The following is a 19,614-nucleotide window of genomic DNA, read 5'->3' on the forward strand; positions in this document are numbered from 1 at the left end:
ATCTAAGGTGAGTAATTCTGCACAGAAGGGATTATAACGAAACATAGAGTTGGCATTTGAATAACTATCGATACATTGCATTGCTACATATTTTGTTAATACGCATTTGTTCATCCCTTATTTGTAAGTTTATCATGACACAATTCTACGATGATTTATTGCAGCATGTTGAATTTTCGATCATACCTTTTAATTTTTTTTCTGTACACGCCCCTATTCTGATTGAGCATGCGTAATTGCAGACGCAGCTTAATTCATTTGAAATAGACCGGTTGCATTTTAAACTAAATTTTATTGTAAAACTAATCCACATTGTATTGATAACATACATTTTGAAACTTAAACATGACTTTGGGATAAAATGGTTTGGCGATGAAAATTAAAACAAATGTGAATGAAAGTGCTTTTGTTAAGTGGAAACCATGTACTGAAAAATAATCAAAGCCAATGTTTATTTTATGTTGCAGAAAAATCATAGAAAATGGGATTCAAGCAATTTAAAAGCACGCACATGGAAGACATCATGCACAAGCTGAACGAGTAAATGCATCTTTATATATTTTACCATTGCGTTTATGCACACTGGTTGTGTGTGGTGATAATTGTGACAACTCAGTAAAGCAGATATGGACTTAAAATTGCTTCTGGTTCCAGATGGAAGCTTTTTTTCATTTTCACTATAATATTATTTTTTGGAAAGCTGAAAACATTTGTAAATTCAATGCTTCTGCTTTTTATGTACACTGTACAGTATATCTTGAATTTTATACACAACGTTGATAGAGTACAGGAAACTGTAGGCTATGCATAATGCACTGATCTTGTAATGGTAAATTATATATATCACAAAGCTATTTTCTCTGGTGTTTAGGCCTTTTTTCTTATTTCCAACACTTTTTCCTGATGCTGGAATTGGCTACTTGTGTTCCAAATAAGTTGTCTGTATTGAGCATAAGCCTATATGGTTCTGGAGTTTTCTTTTTATTCTTCATAGTTTTTACTGAAGTGTTTCAAATCAGCATTTTGCTTCAGCAAAACAAAGCTTCAATGGATTCAAAGTAGTTGCAAATAAAATGGCCTCAGAAAATTGTTTCATTGAAACAATATCTTATTTAATTTTTTTTTAGTTTTTCAAATTCAAAAATACTTTGGTTTCTATGAATTTTTACAGCAGTTGTTTAAATTATAATTAGTTGCTATAATGGATGTTTCTTGGAGTGAATCTACTGACATTTTAAACAAAGTATTTGAATTATATTTGAATTTGTTAAAAATAGAGAAAGAAAATCTGGAAATGGTTATTGTGACGTCACTTTGACTGCTGGAGACCATGAATTTTCCAGTCACAAATGTATCCTTGGAGCATTTTCGACCTTCTATCGAAAGCTTTTCTCTACAGAGGTGAATTTTGTGTATTATATGTTTCTTTGTTGATGGTGAGGAAGGAAACTGGTTACGCATGAATTTTTAATTACAGCTTAAAATTTGTTTGCATTTTACTTAAAATGTAAAAGTTTTACAGAAAAGTGGTAATTCATTTTTGGTTATCACTTCAACCAAATTTGAGAAGCAACGCTTTTATATTTCGTAGATAATTCAGAAATTTAATCTGTCATCAGTTCTTTTCCTAATAAAATGTATGGAATTTTTATGTAGCCTGAAGAAGTTGTTTTTCCATATTGTGGCTAAATATTGGAATTTCTTAACTTTAAACACACAGGGCTACTACATACTTTGTTAATTTATTTAAAGTGTAAAATTATAATTTTAGAGTATTTGTACAGAAGATTTTCTTACTCGACAGCGCCAGTCCTAGTACTGACAATGCAACTCTAACTCTAAACAAGAAAAAAAACATTTCATGAAATGATATAGAAAAAAAAGGTTGAATGAAAATTTACTTAGTCATAAAGAATTAAACAATGCAGAAAGAAAAGGTTTTATGAAGATTTAATGAATTATAGAGAATTGAACAATAGGGTGGCTCGTTTTTGAACTTTTTTTTTTAATTCTCACGGGGTAGTGGAGAAATGGTGCCAATGAGTGAGAAAACAATCATGACAAAATTTGAGATTCGTAGCATAATGTCTTCAGCCTCCTCATGGGGCCCAAAAATCGAAAAATGGGGTCAAAACGCAATTTTTTTTCAAAAATATTTTTAGTTTGGGTAGATACAATATTGTTTAGATATATTTAAATAACCTAAAAAAAAAATTGAAGTCATTTGAAGTATTCTTTCAGCTTTCTCACAGCTTTTCAAAATTTTCATTTTGCTGAAAATTTTGCATTTTTGTTTGTGGTTACAGAACTACAAACTTCGTCAGTGACGTAAATTCAAATAAAAGACGTCACTTTTTCCCACCAAATTAACTCAATTTCATTAAAAAATGACGCAACAGCTCAGGGCAGGTCTATAAAGAGAAATACAATGACGTTTTATAGCTGGCAAAATTTCTAACGCAATTATGTATCATGTAACCACCCACAAAAATGCGAAATTTTCAGCAAAATGGAAATTTTCAGAAGCTGTGAGGAAGCTAAAAGAATAGTTCAAATGACTCCAATTTTTTTTCTTAGGCTAATTAGATATATCTAAACAATATTGTATCTACCCAAACTAAAAATATTTTTGAAAAAAAATGCGTTTTTGACCCCATTTTTCGATTTCTGGGCCCCATGAGGAGGCTGAAGACAATTTTTTACGAATCTCAAATTTTGTCATGAGCGTTTTCTCACTCATTGGCACCATTTCCCCACTATCCCGAGAGAATTAAAAAAAAAGTTCAAAAATGAGCCACCCTGAACAATGCGGTTATTATTTTTTCTAAACTATTCAATCACAAAATACATAGCAATTGTATATTAGGGTCTAGGTCTGGCATAAAAAAGATATTTTATTGACATGCTTCTTGACATTTTGTTTTGTAAGCTACTTTATATAACAAGTACATTGACTGCAGACAGAGACGCCACTGTTTAGACCTGAAACTCTTCTCATTGCAGTAAACGTAGATGTAAATCTGACAACATTGTTAGAAAAACAAAATTAACCAGATTAAATGTAATAACGTAAATTAAAATTGTTTTTATTTTAAATTTGACCAGAGATGATATTATTAGTTAAGCCGAAAGGTATTTTCATCTCTGTTCAGCTCCCAATTGTTTATTTGTACAAACTCATTTATTAGTCATCAACATCATAATCTTGGTAAACGCGTAATGCTAATGATCCACTGACCCAGCTTTTGTTGATTTTGTGAATTGTTAGATAAAGGAAAAGTATGAAAGTAAAGCGAATATCCACGGAGTGAAAGAGGATACCATGGAAACTGTTTTAAACTTCATGTATACTTGTGAAGTGGTGGTCACAAGTGAAAACGTATGCAATTTGCTTGAAGCTGCAAATTATTTGCAAATTCCAAGTAAGTACTAACGACTGTTGTAAAATTATGTTGTAAGATTACGTTTAGTCTACATATGTTCCTATGTTCTGGTTTCTTTGCTTGGAGCGCTTTGCGTTGATTGTTTTCTCAGTTCGCGTTCCCAGCTCATTCAGTCTAGTTGCCATAAGAGCTTTACTTGCAATGTTCGGTTATAGGGACTTTTTGTTACTTTAAGTTCTGATTGTGTGAAACAGATCTACTTTGTTCGCTTTATATTTATGGTGTGTGTTTTACAGATGTACTTCGTTTCTTAGTTTTTTAGATTGTTACATGCATTTATTGAGTTTTAAAAAACTAAGAAACGAAGTACATCTGTAAAACACAAACCATAAATATACAGCGAACAATGTAGATCTGTTTCACACAATCAAAATACACAATCGAAAGTTAAAAATAATAAAATACAGTGTTGGCGTCTCGAACTCGTATCATTTTCGTATACAGTGCGATATAGACCCGGAAAGGACAATGCCGGACCTGATACATTAACTAGAGCGTATTGCGCGTCTATCGCCAGCTACAATTTAAACGAAATTCATCAGAACCTTTGCCACCCTGGTGTGAGGAGACTTTTCCCACTTCGTACGGTCCAAAAACTTGCCATTCTCAATGGACGACATGAAGAGAGTGTGTAGTAGCTGTAGAATATGCGCAGAATTAAAAAACCAAGATTTTTTACACAGCAACAAGGCACTCCTGTTAAAGCTACTCGCCCCTTCGAACGCATATCGATTGACTTTAAAGGACCATTACCATCCAGTAGTCGCAATGTGTATTCCCTCGTAATAGTGGATGAATTTTCTCTTTTTCCGTTCTGTTATCCGTGTTCAAACATGTGCACCGAAACGGTGATTAAGTGTCTTGACAATTTTTTTTCTTTGTGTGGTTTCCGTAGTTGTGTACACACTGATAACGGGGGAAGCTTCGTGTCTAGAGAATTCAAAAGTTACTTAACTAGCAGAGGCATTGCCACCAGTCGCTCTTCCATTTATCATCCCATCGAGAACTCGCAAGTCGAGCGCTACAATGGCATTATTTGGAAAGCGATACATTTGGCATTGAAATCTCGTAATGTACCTCCTAGTCGTTGGGAAACGGTGCTACCCGTTGTACTTCATTTTGTTCAGACGTTGTTGTGTACTGCAACTAATGCTACACCGCATGAGTTATTCTTTCGTTTCGACCGGCGATCTCCAACTGGGTTATCACTTCCGTCTTGGCTACTGAAACCCGGGCCCGTGTGACTGCGCAATTTTGTGGGTACGAAGAACGGTGATCTGGTTCGGCGGGTCGAACTAACCGATGCCAATCCTATGTATGCAACTGTAAGATCTTCAGATGGAAGAGAATCAAATGTATCGCTAAGAGACCTAGCATCGTGCCCGGACGACTCTCCCAATCAATCTCATTGCCCTGAACCATTCGTCACGGAGAATTCCCGACTGGAAGCTGATGAGTTTTCTAAATCAGTTTTGGATGTTGGCAATGACCCGAATAACATTGGACTCGATACTTCTGATGATAGCGCAAGAAGCTTCGATTTAGACTGTGACGACGTAAACCCAAACATCAGACATTTCAATCGAACTAACAATAATAATAATGTTATGGTTTTATTTATTGTCGGTCTACAACAGCTAAGGTCTTTTAGCGACAGGGCTCATTTTTAATTTATATCAGGTTTACGATGTTATCACATTATTACCCGACTCATTCTCACTGCGCTATGCAGGATAGAACACAATCGGTACCGTTTTTAAAGTCTTCGGTTTGACCCGACCTGGAATCGATCTCAGATCTACCAGCACCAGAGCCGAAGGCGAAACCACTCGGCCACTGAGCTGGTAATCGAACTAACAAAGGCGTCCCACCACTTCGATATGGCGATTCCGTTACGTTTTAGGAGGGAAGAATGTTGTAAAATTACGTTTAATCTACATATGTTCCTACGTTCTGGTTTCTTTGCTTGAAGCGCTTTACGTTGATTGTTTTCTCAGTTCGCGTTCTCAGCTCACTCAGTCTAGTTGTCGTAAGAGCTTTTGTTACAATGTTCGATCATGGCCACCTGGTAACCAGCTCAGTGACCGAGTGGTTTCGCCTTCGGCTCTGGTGCTGGTAGATCTGAGATCGATTCCAGGTCTGGTCAAACCGAAGACTTTAAAAACGGTACCGATTGTGTTCTATCCTGCATAACGCAGTGAGAATGAGTCGGGTAATAATGTGATAACATCGTAAACCAGATACAAATTAAAAATGAGCCCTGTCGCTAAAAGACCTTAGCTGTTGTAGAGCGACAATAAATAAAACCATAACATTATTATTATGGCCACCTGGTTCAGTTATAGGGACTTTTGGTTACTTTAAGTTCTGATTGTGTGAAACAGATCTACTTTGTTCGCTTTATATTTATGGTTTGTGTTTTACAGATGTACTTCATTTCTTAGTTTTTTAAAACTTAATAAATGGATGTTACAACGACTGCTTAAGAATAAATTAATCTTTTAAGTGTTTTACAAATGTGAGGAAACGTTTTTCACAACAGCTTATGATAATCTAATCATTATTTTAAAACAATCAGTTTTTTTAAATATTTTTTGATTTTAGATTGTGGCGAAGATATCAATACAACGGCAAAAGTTATAATTTTTAAGTTGTTGATGAATAATTTTGCAGCAATTTTTATTGTACTTATATACTTGTTAATATTGGCTCCTTTCCTGAGCTCATTTTTGGACACAGTCGGCTAGGTTAACTCGAAACATTAACAACCAATCATTGTTTTGCATTTTTATATTTCATAGCAAAGATACCATGGCAGGAGTTGGCAGTTTTATTTATTAATTTTTTCAACAGATTTCATTGCACAATAAGTTTTTCACTGATGTTGGTTGTTGTTTAGATCTCAAGCAATATTGCATCGAATTTCTTCTTGATGAAATTGATGTGACGAATTGCTTAACAATTCAAGCATATTCGAAAATGTATGATCTGGACCAAGTTGTGGCAAAAGCAAACATTGTCATTGCCGAAAACTTTGAATCAGTCATCGATGGAAAAGAGTTCAAAGAGCTAACACCAGACGTGATGTTTGAAGTGATGCAAGTGAAAGAGAAAAAGGTTTGTATTTTAAGCATGACTCCAAACAGATTTGGCAATCACAAAGTCCACAAACAAAATGAAACCAGACTCTTCACCAGTTATTTAATTTCTGAGCATTGTACATGTTCTTGGGCCAGTCACGTAATCAAGGCAAGTGCTACTTGTCGGTGCGAAGAAATGTAGGGGCAAGTCTCATACAAGCAATCATTGCTCGTTTATTATGCAAACCATCCGTGATATCAAATGCTTGTTCTCCATGGTAAACACATAGTAAGCAACTTCGATTTAACCTACTTTAGTCCATGTAGCCTACCTTATCGGGTGCAATTAATCCCCTGGGGGGTCACTTTGGGGAAGTCTTACATCATCTTTCCTCCCAAAACTATTGTTAGATTTGATATATTTGTGATGTCCTAACATAAGACTTCGTTTTGACCAAGTTTGGTCTATGTACTTTATGGGGTGAAATACACTTTCCGAGGGGGTCACATTAAGGGAAGTCACTTTGAAGTCATCTTACATCACCTTTCCACCCGAAAATATTGTTCGATTTGATATTTTTGTAATAAAAAGAAATTTGATATTTCTTTTTATTCTTCATAGTTTTTACTGAAGTGTTTCAAATCAGCATTTTGCTTCAGCAAAACAAAGCTTCAATGGATTCAAAGTAGTTGCAAATAAAATTAATGATTGAATGATTGAAATTAATGATTGAATGGATTGGAAATATGTTTGTCGTGCCAGGGCGTATTATTATGTTGACTTTAAAAATTAAAATACAGTACATTTAAAATGGTTCCTCCATCCCTGGTCAGGGTGTATGTTGACTTTGCTTTGCGCGTGATCAACTTGGTTTGTTTGTTTGGTGCTGAAGTATTCTCGTATCGCACTAACTTGAAAAGTTGTCAAGTAAACTTGACTTGAAGTCAAACTCATAAGTGCTGTCAAAAAAGTGCAAACGAAACATTTTGGTGTGAGGATGGGAAAGTCAGTGGCGGTTTCAGGAGACGGAACGGGTGGGAGAGGTGATTGCAGTATACACAAAAAGCATCATTCATGATGTATTTGCAAGGTTGGATTAATGTACGGTATTGTAGATCTGCACATCATTGTGTTTTTGTTGAAACTGCTCTCCATAAACCTACTTGCTGGATGTAACCCTGGAGGAAGTTTACGCAGGTTGAGAAATGATAGTTGTTCGAAGACCGGGGACAAAAAAACATTGAGAATCGCATTCAATTTAAATACAATAGTTGTGGTTATATAATGTTTGCAAGCGAATTTCTTTGATTTAATGAATTCAGCTTTTACAGGATATTCTTGAAAGTAATCTAAGTGTAAATTTCAAAAGACTTTGATTCTTTTCAACCACACCTGTTTATCAAATACTGCAAAATCTCCTCTACTTTTTACTGCAATTACATCTAAGGTGAGTAATTCTGCACAGAAGGGATTATAACGAAACATAGAGTTGGCATTTGAATAACTATCGATACATTGCATTGCTACATATTTTGTTAATACGCATTTGTTCATCCCTTATTTGTAAGTTTATCATGACACAATTCTACGATGATTTATTGCAGCATGTTGAATTTTCGATCATACCTTTTAATTTTTTTTCTGTACACGCCCCTATTCTGATTGAGCATGCGTAATTGCAGACGCAGCTTAATTCATTTGAAATAGACCGGTTGCATTTTAAACTAAATTTTATTGTAAAACTAATCCACATTGTATTGATAACATACATTTTGAAACTTAAACATGACTTTGGGATAAAATGGTTTGGCGATGAAAATTAAAACAAATGTGAATGAAAGTGCTTTTGTTAAGTGGAAACCATGTACTGAAAAATAATCAAAGCCAATGTTTATTTTATGTTGCAGAAAAATCATAGAAAATGGGATTCAAGCAATTTAAAAGCACGCACATGGAAGACATCATGCACAAGCTGAACGAGTAAATGCATCTTTATATATTTTACCATTGCGTTTATGCACACTGGTTGTGTGTGGTGATAATTGTGACAACTCAGTAAAGCAGATATGGACTTAAAATTGCTTCTGGTTCCAGATGGAAGCTTTTTTTCATTTTCACTATAATATTATTTTTTGGAAAGCTGAAAACATTTGTAAATTCAATGCTTCTGCTTTTTATGTACACTGTACAGTATATCTTGAATTTTATACACAACGTTGATAGAGTACAGGAAACTGTAGGCTATGCATAATGCACTGATCTTGTAATGGTAAATTATATATATCACAAAGCTATTTTCTCTGGTGTTTAGGCCTTTTTTCTTATTTCCAACACTTTTTCCTGATGCTGGAATTGGCTACTTGTGTTCCAAATAAGTTGTCTGTATTGAGCATAAGCCTATATGGTTCTGGAGTTTTCTTTTTATTCTTCATAGTTTTTACTGAAGTGTTTCAAATCAGCATTTTGCTTCAGCAAAACAAAGCTTCAATGGATTCAAAGTAGTTGCAAATAAAATGGCCTCAGAAAATTGTTTCATTGAAACAATATCTTATTTAATTTTTTTTTAGTTTTTCAAATTCAAAAATACTTTGGTTTCTATGAATTTTTACAGCAGTTGTTTAAATTATAATTAGTTGCTATAATGGATGTTTCTTGGAGTGAATCTACTGACATTTTAAACAAAGTATTTGAATTATATTTGAATTTGTTAAAAATAGAGAAAGAAAATCTGGAAATGGTTATTGTGACGTCACTTTGACTGCTGGAGACCATGAATTTTCCAGTCACAAATGTATCCTTGGAGCATTTTCGACCTTCTATCGAAAGCTTTTCTCTACAGAGGTGAATTTTGTGTATTATATGTTTCTTTGTTGATGGTGAGGAAGGAAACTGGTTACGCATGAATTTTTAATTACAGCTTAAAATTTGTTTGCATTTTACTTAAAATGTAAAAGTTTTACAGAAAAGTGGTAATTCATTTTTGGTTATCACTTCAACCAAATTTGAGAAGCAACGCTTTTATATTTCGTAGATAATTCAGAAATTTAATCTGTCATCAGTTCTTTTCCTAATAAAATGTATGGAATTTTTATGTAGCCTGAAGAAGTTGTTTTTCCATATTGTGGCTAAATATTGGAATTTCTTAACTTTAAACACACAGGGCTACTACATACTTTGTTAATTTATTTAAAGTGTAAAATTATAATTTTAGAGTATTTGTACAGAAGATTTTCTTACTCGACAGCGCCAGTCCTAGTACTGACAATGCAACTCTAACTCTAAACAAGAAAAAAAACATTTCATGAAATGATATAGAAAAAAAAGGTTGAATGAAAATTTACTTAGTCATAAAGAATTAAACAATGCAGAAAGAAAAGGTTTTATGAAGATTTAATGAATTATAGAGAATTGAACAATAGGGTGGCTCGTTTTTGAACTTTTTTTTTTAATTCTCACGGGGTAGTGGAGAAATGGTGCCAATGAGTGAGAAAACGCTCATGACAAAATTTGAGATTCGTAGCATAATGTCTTCAGCCTCCTCATGGGGCCCAAAAATCGAAAAATGGGGTCAAAACGCAATTTTTTTTCAAAAATATTTTTAGTTTGGGTAGATACAATATTGTTTAGATATATTTAAATAACCTAAAAAAAAAATTGAAGTCATTTGAAGTATTCTTTCAGCTTTCTCACAGCTTTTCAAAATTTTCATTTTGCTGAAAATTTTGCATTTTTGTTTGTGGTTACAGAACTACAAACTTCGTCAGTGACGTAAATTCAAATAAAAGACGTCACTTTTTCCCACCAAATTAACTCAATTTCATTAAAAAATGACGCAACAGCTCAGGGCAGGTCTATAAAGAGAAATACAATGACGTTTTATAGCTGGCAAAATTTCTAACGCAATTATGTATCATGTAACCACCCACAAAAATGCGAAATTTTCAGCAAAATGGAAATTTTCAGAAGCTGTGAGGAAGCTAAAAGAATAGTTCAAATGACTCCAATTTTTTTTCTTAGGCTAATTAGATATATCTAAACAATATTGTATCTACCCAAACTAAAAATATTTTTGAAAAAAAATGCGTTTTTGACCCCATTTTTCGATTTCTGGGCCCCATGAGGAGGCTGAAGACAATTTTTTACGAATCTCAAATTTTGTCATGAGCGTTTTCTCACTCATTGGCACCATTTCCCCACTATCCCGAGAGAATTAAAAAAAAAGTTCAAAAATGAGCCACCCTGAACAATGCGGTTATTATTTTTTCTAAACTATTCAATCACAAAATACATAGCAATTGTATATTAGGGTCTAGGTCTGGCATAAAAAAGATATTTTATTGACATGCTTCTTGACATTTTGTTTTGTAAGCTACTTTATATAACAAGTACATTGACTGCAGACAGAGACGCCACTGTTTAGACCTGAAACTCTTCTCATTGCAGTAAACGTAGATGTAAATCTGACAACATTGTTAGAAAAACAAAATTAACCAGATTAAATGTAATAACGTAAATTAAAATTGTTTTTATTTTAAATTTGACCAGAGATGATATTATTAGTTAAGCCGAAAGGTATTTTCATCTCTGTTCAGCTCCCAATTGTTTATTTGTACAAACTCATTTATTAGTCATCAACATCATAATCTTGGTAAACGCGTAATGCTAATGATCCACTGACCCAGCTTTTGTTGATTTTGTGAATTGTTAGATAAAGGAAAAGTATGAAAGTAAAGCGAATATCCACGGAGTGAAAGAGGATACCATGGAAACTGTTTTAAACTTCATGTATACTTGTGAAGTGGTGGTCACAAGTGAAAACGTATGCAATTTGCTTGAAGCTGCAAATTATTTGCAAATTCCAAGTAAGTACTAACGACTGTTGTAAAATTATGTTGTAAGATTACGTTTAGTCTACATATGTTCCTATGTTCTGGTTTCTTTGCTTGGAGCGCTTTGCGTTGATTGTTTTCTCAGTTCGCGTTCCCAGCTCATTCAGTCTAGTTGCCATAAGAGCTTTACTTGCAATGTTCGGTTATAGGGACTTTTTGTTACTTTAAGTTCTGATTGTGTGAAACAGATCTACTTTGTTCGCTTTATATTTATGGTGTGTGTTTTACAGATGTACTTCGTTTCTTAGTTTTTTAAATTGTTACATGCATTTATTGAGTTTTAAAAAACTAAGAAACGAAGTACATCTGTAAAACACAAACCATAAATATACAGCGAACAATGTAGATCTGTTTCACACAATCAAAATACACAATCGAAAGTTAAAAATAATAAAATACAGTGTTGGCGTCTCGAACTCGTATCATTTTCGTATACAGTGCGATATAGACCCGGAAAGGACAATGCCGGACCTGATACATTAACTAGAGCGTATTGCGCGTCTATCGCCAGCTACAATTTAAACGAAATTCATCAGAACCTTTGCCACCCTGGTGTGAGGAGACTTTTCCCACTTCGTACGGTCCAAAAACTTGCCATTCTCAATGGACGACATGAAGAGAGTGTGTAGTAGCTGTAGAATATGCGCAGAATTAAAAAACCAAGATTTTTTACACAGCAACAAGGCACTCCTGTTAAAGCTACTCGCCCCTTCGAACGCATATCGATTGACTTTAAAGGACCATTACCATCCAGTAGTCGCAATGTGTATTCCCTCGTAATAGTGGATGAATTTTCTCTTTTTCCGTTCTGTTATCCGTGTTCAAACATGTGCACCGAAACGGTGATTAAGTGTCTTGACAATTTTTTTTCTTTGTGTGGTTTCCGTAGTTGTGTACACACTGATAACGGGGGAAGCTTCGTGTCTAGAGAATTCAAAAGTTACTTAACTAGCAGAGGCATTGCCACCAGTCGCTCTTCCATTTATCATCCCATCGAGAACTCGCAAGTCGAGCGCTACAATGGCATTATTTGGAAAGCGATACATTTGGCATTGAAATCTCGTAATGTACCTCCTAGTCGTTGGGAAACGGTGCTACCCGTTGTACTTCATTTTGTTCAGACGTTGTTGTGTACTGCAACTAATGCTACACCGCATGAGTTATTCTTTCGTTTCGACCGGCGATCTCCAACTGGGTTATCACTTCCGTCTTGGCTACTGAAACCCGGGCCCGTGTGACTGCGCAATTTTGTGGGTACGAAGAACGGTGATCTGGTTCGGCGGGTCGAACTAACCGATGCCAATCCTATGTATGCAACTGTAAGATCTTCAGATGGAAGAGAATCAAATGTATCGCTAAGAGACCTAGCATCGTGCCCGGACGACTCTCCCAATCAATCTCATTGCCCTGAACCATTCGTCACGGAGAATTCCCGACTGGAAGCTGATGAGTTTTCTAAATCAGTTTTGGATGTTGGCAATGACCCGAATAACATTGGACTCGATACTTCTGATGATAGCGCAAGAAGCTTCGATTTAGACTGTGACGACGTAAACCCAAACATCAGACATTTCAATCGAACTAACAATAATAATAATGTTATGGTTTTATTTATTGTCGGTCTACAACAGCTAAGGTCTTTTAGCGACAGGGCTCATTTTTAATTTATATCAGGTTTACGATGTTATCACATTATTACCCGACTCATTCTCACTGCGCTATGCAGGATAGAACACAATCGGTACCGTTTTTAAAGTCTTCGGTTTGACCCGACCTGGAATCGATCTCAGATCTACCAGCACCAGAGCCGAAGGCGAAACCACTCGGCCACTGAGCTGGTAATCGAACTAACAAAGGCGTCCCACCACTTCGATATGGCGATTCCGTTACGTTTTAGGAGGGAAGAATGTTGTAAAATTACGTTTAATCTACATATGTTCCTACGTTCTGGTTTCTTTGCTTGAAGCGCTTTACGTTGATTGTTTTCTCAGTTCGCGTTCTCAGCTCACTCAGTCTAGTTGTCGTAAGAGCTTTTGTTACAATGTTCGATCATGGCCACCTGGTAACCAGCTCAGTGACCGAGTGGTTTCGCCTTCGGCTCTGGTGCTGGTAGATCTGAGATCGATTCCAGGTCTGGTCAAACCGAAGACTTTAAAAACGGTACCGATTGTGTTCTATCCTGCATAACGCAGTGAGAATGAGTCGGGTAATAATGTGATAACATCGTAAACCTGATACAAATTAAAAATGAGCCCTGTCGCTAAAAGACCTTAGCTGTTGTAGAGCGACAATAAATAAAACCATAACATTATTATTATGGCCACCTGGTTCAGTTATAGGGACTTTTGGTTACTTTAAGTTCTGATTGTGTGAAACAGATCTACTTTGTTCGCTTTATATTTATGGTTTGTGTTTTACAGATGTACTTCATTTCTTAGTTTTTTAAAACTTAATAAATGGATGTTACAACGACTGCTTAAGAATAAATTAATCTTTTAAGTGTTTTACAAATGTGAGGAAACGTTTTTCACAACAGCTTATGATAATCTAATCATTATTTTAAAACAATCAGTTTTTTTAAATATTTTTTGATTTTAGATTGTGGCGAAGATATCAATACAACGGCAAAAGTTATAATTTTTAAGTTGTTGATGAATAATTTTGCAGCAATTTTTATTGTACTTATATACTTGTTAATATTGGCTCCTTTCCTGAGCTCATTTTTGGACACAGTCGGCTAGGTTAACTCGAAACATTAACAACCAATCATTGTTTTGCATTTTTATATTTCATAGCAAAGATACCATGGCAGGAGTTGGCAGTTTTATTTATTAATTTTTTCAACAGATTTCATTGCACAATAAGTTTTTCACTGATGTTGGTTGTTGTTTAGATCTCAAGCAATATTGCATCGAATTTCTTCTTGATGAAATTGATGTGACGAATTGCTTAACAATTCAAGCATATTCGAAAATGTATGATCTGGACCAAGTTGTGGCAAAAGCAAACATTGTCATTGCCGAAAACTTTGAATCAGTCATCGATGGAAAAGAGTTCAAAGAGCTAACACCAGACGTGATGTTTGAAGTGATGCAAGTGAAAGAGAAAAAGGTTTGTATTTTAAGCATGACTCCAAACAGATTTGGCAATCACAAAGTCCACAAACAAAATGAAACCAGACTCTTCACCAGTTATTTAATTTCTGAGCATTGTACATGTTCTTGGGCCAGTCACGTAATCAAGGCAAGTGCTACTTGTCGGTGCGAAGAAATGTAGGGGCAAGTCTCATACAAGCAATCATTGCTCGTTTATTATGCAAACCATCCGTGATATCAAATGCTTGTTCTCCATGGTAAACACATAGTAAGCAACTTCGATTTAACCTACTTTAGTCCATGTAGCCTACCTTATCGGGTGCAATTAATCCCCTGGGGGGTCACTTTGGGGAAGTCTTACATCATCTTTCCTCCCAAAACTATTGTTAGATTTGATATATTTGTGATGTCCTAACATAAGACTTCGTTTTGACCAAGTTTGGTCTATGTACTTTATGGGGTGAAATACACTTTCCGAGGGGGTCACATTAAGGGAAGTCACTTTGAAGTCATCTTACATCACCTTTCCACCCGAAAATATTGTTCGATTTGATATTTTTGTGATGTCCTGACATAAGACTTCGTTTTGACCAACTTTGGTCCATGTATCTTATGGGGTGAAATTAACCCCTTGGGGGATCACTTCCGGGGGAGTCTTACATCACCTTTCCACTCGAAAATATTGTTAGATTTGATATTTTTGTGATGTCCTGACATAGAACTTCGTTTTCACCAAGTTTGGTCCATGTACCTTATGGGGTGAAATTAACCCCCTTTTTGGGCTTTTTAGGGGGCTCTAGGGTCCAGACCCACCCGGTGCGGTCAATCTTCCATACTTTTTGTGAGTGACATGGTTGACCCCAGTAACTTCAAGGGGTCAAACCTTTTGTACCTTATGGGGTGAAATCTTCTGTCGTAGGCTCTCGGTCTATAATTGGGGCGTGCCTAAATAGTTAATATGCGACAAAATATCGATGTTTACATGATTTATGAAAGCTTCAATAAGTGAATTGTACTTCAATGTAAGTCGATTTTAACCAGTGCAGAACAGTAACTTTTTAGACTAGTATTGCTGACACTTACACAAAAGTTTAAATTTGTGACTGCCGTTCATATTCAAAAGTGTAAAAAATGTTAGCAAGTACTGGACTTAACATTCTGGTAAATTGTTTGCTTGGCCATTATCTGCTTCTCATTCTATGAACTGAATAGAAGAATTTGGAGTCGACATTTCATATCTTGTTGTTCTCCTACGAAATACTCATTTCAGATGAAGTGCAGTAATAATTAATTGATGTCGTCATTCAGGTATCTTCGGAAGAAAATGTTTTTCATGCGCTCATAAGTTGGGTCAAACATGACGTCACCACACGTAAGAAGCACATGGTTAAACTTTTCAGTTTTGTTAAACTTGGAAAACTATCGTGGAATTTCTTGCAAAATGTTGCATTGAAAGAGGTAAATCTGACAAATATTATACAATTTAGGAATCACTAACTGGCATGGTTGTGCTAGGAAAAACGATGAAATGAATATCATCAAAACAGTGCTGCCCAATGCCCATTCACTATTGTCACATATGTGATTATTTTGAAAGTATGTAGGAGGTAGTATAATGTGCTATATACCTGTACAAACATTACGTCTAAATAAGATTCTTCAACAATAAGTGAGAAGAATTATGAGAAGTGTTACATTCAGCTCACGATAGAGATGGGAAACATAACACAAGTTATTACAATAACAAGAAGTTTGAATACAACGTTACAAAACGATAAACTAACGTAGGCTACTGATGTAATCAATATAAACTAAGTAAAAATGGCTCCACTCCAGCATACGGCTTCTGTTGTGGAGAAGGACTTGAGTATTTTTATCTGCAATCAATATCCTAAAGTGAAAACATCTGCACAACTTTGAAATTGCTAAATTTATGGCCCAGTTTAGTTTTAATTCATTGCCCGGCACTTTTCAAAACTGCTGTAAAAAATAAAACGAAATTTAGAACCTTACTACTGGAAACTCGACCAACCTAGATTACTATTTATTATTGATACACAACCACTAAACTGCAACGGTCTATAAAATACTCTTGTGCAGAAATTTGGAATAATATACTAGTTGAAATTTGCAAATCCTCTTCGCAACTTTTAAAAGAATGTACAAAAAAATAAATATTGACACGTATTAGGCTAACGCCTAATGAGTAATTACTAATCAGACTTGCAAATTTTTAAGATAGACTACGTTGGGCTACCTAAATTTTTAATTTCTTATCATCTTGGACAGCTTCACTGTTATTTATTTGTTTGTTTCAATTAGTCAATTATACTTATCATTGATGAGTTTAAGGGTGGGTTAGACTTAAAGCTTGAAGACCTTGAATGGAAACTTCGCAGCATCCCGTTGCTGTGATGCTATTATTCTTCTCTTTTTTTGATTGTGATCTTGTCAACAGTGTTAATTTATATACAATGTGTTTTGATTTATCGTACATCTTTTTTTCTCAGCCGCCAATAAACATCTATCTTATCAATCGTTCGTTAATTTTTGTGCCGAAATTCAATTCAAAAATAGTTTGATGTGAATTCATGAAACCGATGTTACAACAAACAACAACTATCTGATAAATAATGAAATATTAACACTAAACTTGCATGTAAATTTGCTAAAGTTCCTTTCAATTCTTCAGGACTTGATTATGACTTCATTGGAATGTACAAATATTTTACTTCTATCTGCAATTCCACGTGCTGCTGCAACTGAAGTCCTTCCCGCTCCTCCAGCAAAGGAAGGTTTGAACAACTTTTTAGTTTAAAATTTCAGTACTGCATGTAAGAGTTGTTCATTGAGTCACAATGTCCAACAACTTTTATGACCCACAATGTTTGTGTCGCATTATTATTGATGAAGTTATTCAAAGCAGAGTCGAATGATTCAAATCGTTTGTTTATTGACGTCACTAGTCAAAGGTTTTGTTAGGAAAATATACGAGGAGTAATTTTTTCTACTTTTTATTAACACATTCAAACATTGATCCAGCGCAAATTGAGGAAGCTGCTGAATAATAACAAATTTTCAGAAGTGCGAACGTTTGCCGAAATGACCATGCTTGTTTACCAATAGCCTTGAACCAAATTTGATCTGGGTTTTGAAATCAAGACGTCAGTTTCGTCTTTCACATTAACATAGTTGTGTTTTACAAAAATTCTGGACATTTCAATCGTGGACGACGCTATGCTATTGTAGCGACGCTCAATTAATAATGGAAAAGCAGATAACTGACATTCTAACTCATCACATCCGGTGATATGTGACTTTTATAAAATACTTAAACCTGCAACCTACATATTGCTTTTTGTATGAAAATGACACATCACACAACACAATGTTACTATGCTATTATCAGAGTGACTAATCAAGTTGTCTCAGCGGCATGTCTATGGCGCAGTGATAAACAAGGAGTTGTGCAGCGATAAACTGCAAAATGCGCAGTGATAGCCTATAAAATAATCGTGTTTTGGACGAATAATAAGCAACGCATACAAACCACAAAGCAGATTTTTATTATGTTGGCAGTTTCATTTTTTTTTTTAAAAAACAATCAGTGTAAAATAAAGTTCGTTTGAAGTTGTCTGATCTATGACGTAATAATGTCAGTCTGGGCGTTTATCAGGTCATTTAAACAATGACAGTGGCGTACGCAGGATTTTCTGAAAGTGCTGGAGGGCCATTCAAAATCATTTTCGAATGAAAACGATCTAAAAAACGTCCACTTGCTAATAACAGCCACTAAGTCATATTGTGCAAGATTAGTAGGTGGTAGGTGAACAAGCAAGATTTTTGAAGAAACGTGTACTGCCCAATGGTCGCCCTCAGCGTACGCCACTTGCAGTGAACATGAGAATTCGCAGTAAGACATGAGACCACTTGCAGGCAACCGCTAGTACGCTAGTACGTCAAACTATCAGCGACTGCTCGTACATCAACATGAATATGCCATCGATCTCTGAATACAACACAAGATCTGCTATTTTGAGGTCGATTGACGATAAAGATCGCAAAGTAAAAAACGCCAAAAGCAGGGAAGCAAGAGTGGTTTGCAAACATTTTTAATTATTACTATTATAACAATGACAAAAGTGCGCTTTCAGAGGAAACAAAACCAATTCAACGCTAATTTTGAGAAAGTTAATTTCCTCATTCCTGCATAACATAATAACAATGTACATTGACATGACATCGGTCTATTGATAACTAACCTACAGTTGTCTTGCCACAAACCTCTTTTATGTTTTTCAAAGTTGTTCTTAATGTGACATCACATCAAAAGCGGTTTTAATTAAACCAATCAAGCGCTTTGACTGACTTCAAAAAAAATTTTTAAGTATTTTTTAATATTTTTCATCTATTCAACTTTTACTTATCAAAATGCAACTTGATTGGTTGTTATTGGCCTCTCTTCAGTTTTCCCAAAAAACTTGGATTTTGCACAGTAGCCTAAATGAAGCTGTGATACATAACAAGAAAAAACCAAGAGCGAGGTAACCGGAAAAGCCGCTTTTGCTTGAGCTTGCAATTTTGTAGTTTTCATGCCACATGGTATTATGTAACTGTTTTCTTAGAAAATGTGCAATGATAAAAATTCGTTAGAATTCGGTATGCAAGAGCGGACTTGCAATCTCGCATGTAATGAGAAGTCGTATACCACAAGTTGATAATGTGTGAATGAAAGTCTTTAATTTTCCATCTCCGTTCAAGCTTGGGAGTTCTTGCACTGTACTTGCTGCAAAAATCATATAGACACGCTGATTGTTATTAAATATTTTATATTGTTAAATATTTTAAACGTGTTTCTTTTTTGTTTGTTTCAGAATCGAGGAATCAATTTCTTGCGTTTTATATAGAGAATGTGTGGAAGTATGACGTAAGAAAGAAAGAAGCAACTGACTTCTTGGTAAAACATTAAAGCTTTTCGGTTTATTGTTACTAGGATGAGTGCATTTATTATTTGATGGTGTGCGCTCTAAACAAAAACTATTCTTGTACTATGAGTGGTGAGCTCCAAGTTGTTGATATTTAAATGTTTTTGTGTTTGTGATATCT

General features: G+C 35.1%; 1 protein-coding gene across 1 annotated transcript in view; it reads left to right on the plus strand.

The window, feature by feature from the left end:
* The first annotated feature begins 481 nt into the window (after positions 1–481).
* Positions 482–19,614, plus strand: part of LOC145774425 (kelch-like protein 23) — a 30,458-nt gene continuing 11,325 nt past the window's right edge. Inside the window, exons 1-11 of the mRNA XM_082585675.1 lie at positions 482–540; positions 1,278–1,401; positions 3,269–3,422; positions 6,343–6,560; positions 7,615–7,721; positions 9,242–9,365; positions 11,233–11,386; positions 14,307–14,524; positions 15,817–15,966; positions 17,201–17,303; positions 19,383–19,465. Coding sequence (XP_082441801.1) covers positions 482–540; positions 1,278–1,401; positions 3,269–3,422; positions 6,343–6,560; positions 7,615–7,721; positions 9,242–9,365; positions 11,233–11,386; positions 14,307–14,524; positions 15,817–15,966; positions 17,201–17,303; positions 19,383–19,465 — 1,494 coding nt within the window. The remainder of the gene's footprint in view (positions 541–1,277; positions 1,402–3,268; positions 3,423–6,342; positions 6,561–7,614; positions 7,722–9,241; positions 9,366–11,232; positions 11,387–14,306; positions 14,525–15,816; positions 15,967–17,200; positions 17,304–19,382; positions 19,466–19,614) is intronic.

The sequence above is a fragment of the Aplidium turbinatum genome, chromosome 7 (genome assembly GCF_918807975.1).
Source record: "Aplidium turbinatum chromosome 7, kaAplTurb1.1, whole genome shotgun sequence".
NCBI lineage: Eukaryota > Metazoa > Chordata > Ascidiacea > Aplousobranchia > Polyclinidae > Aplidium > Aplidium turbinatum.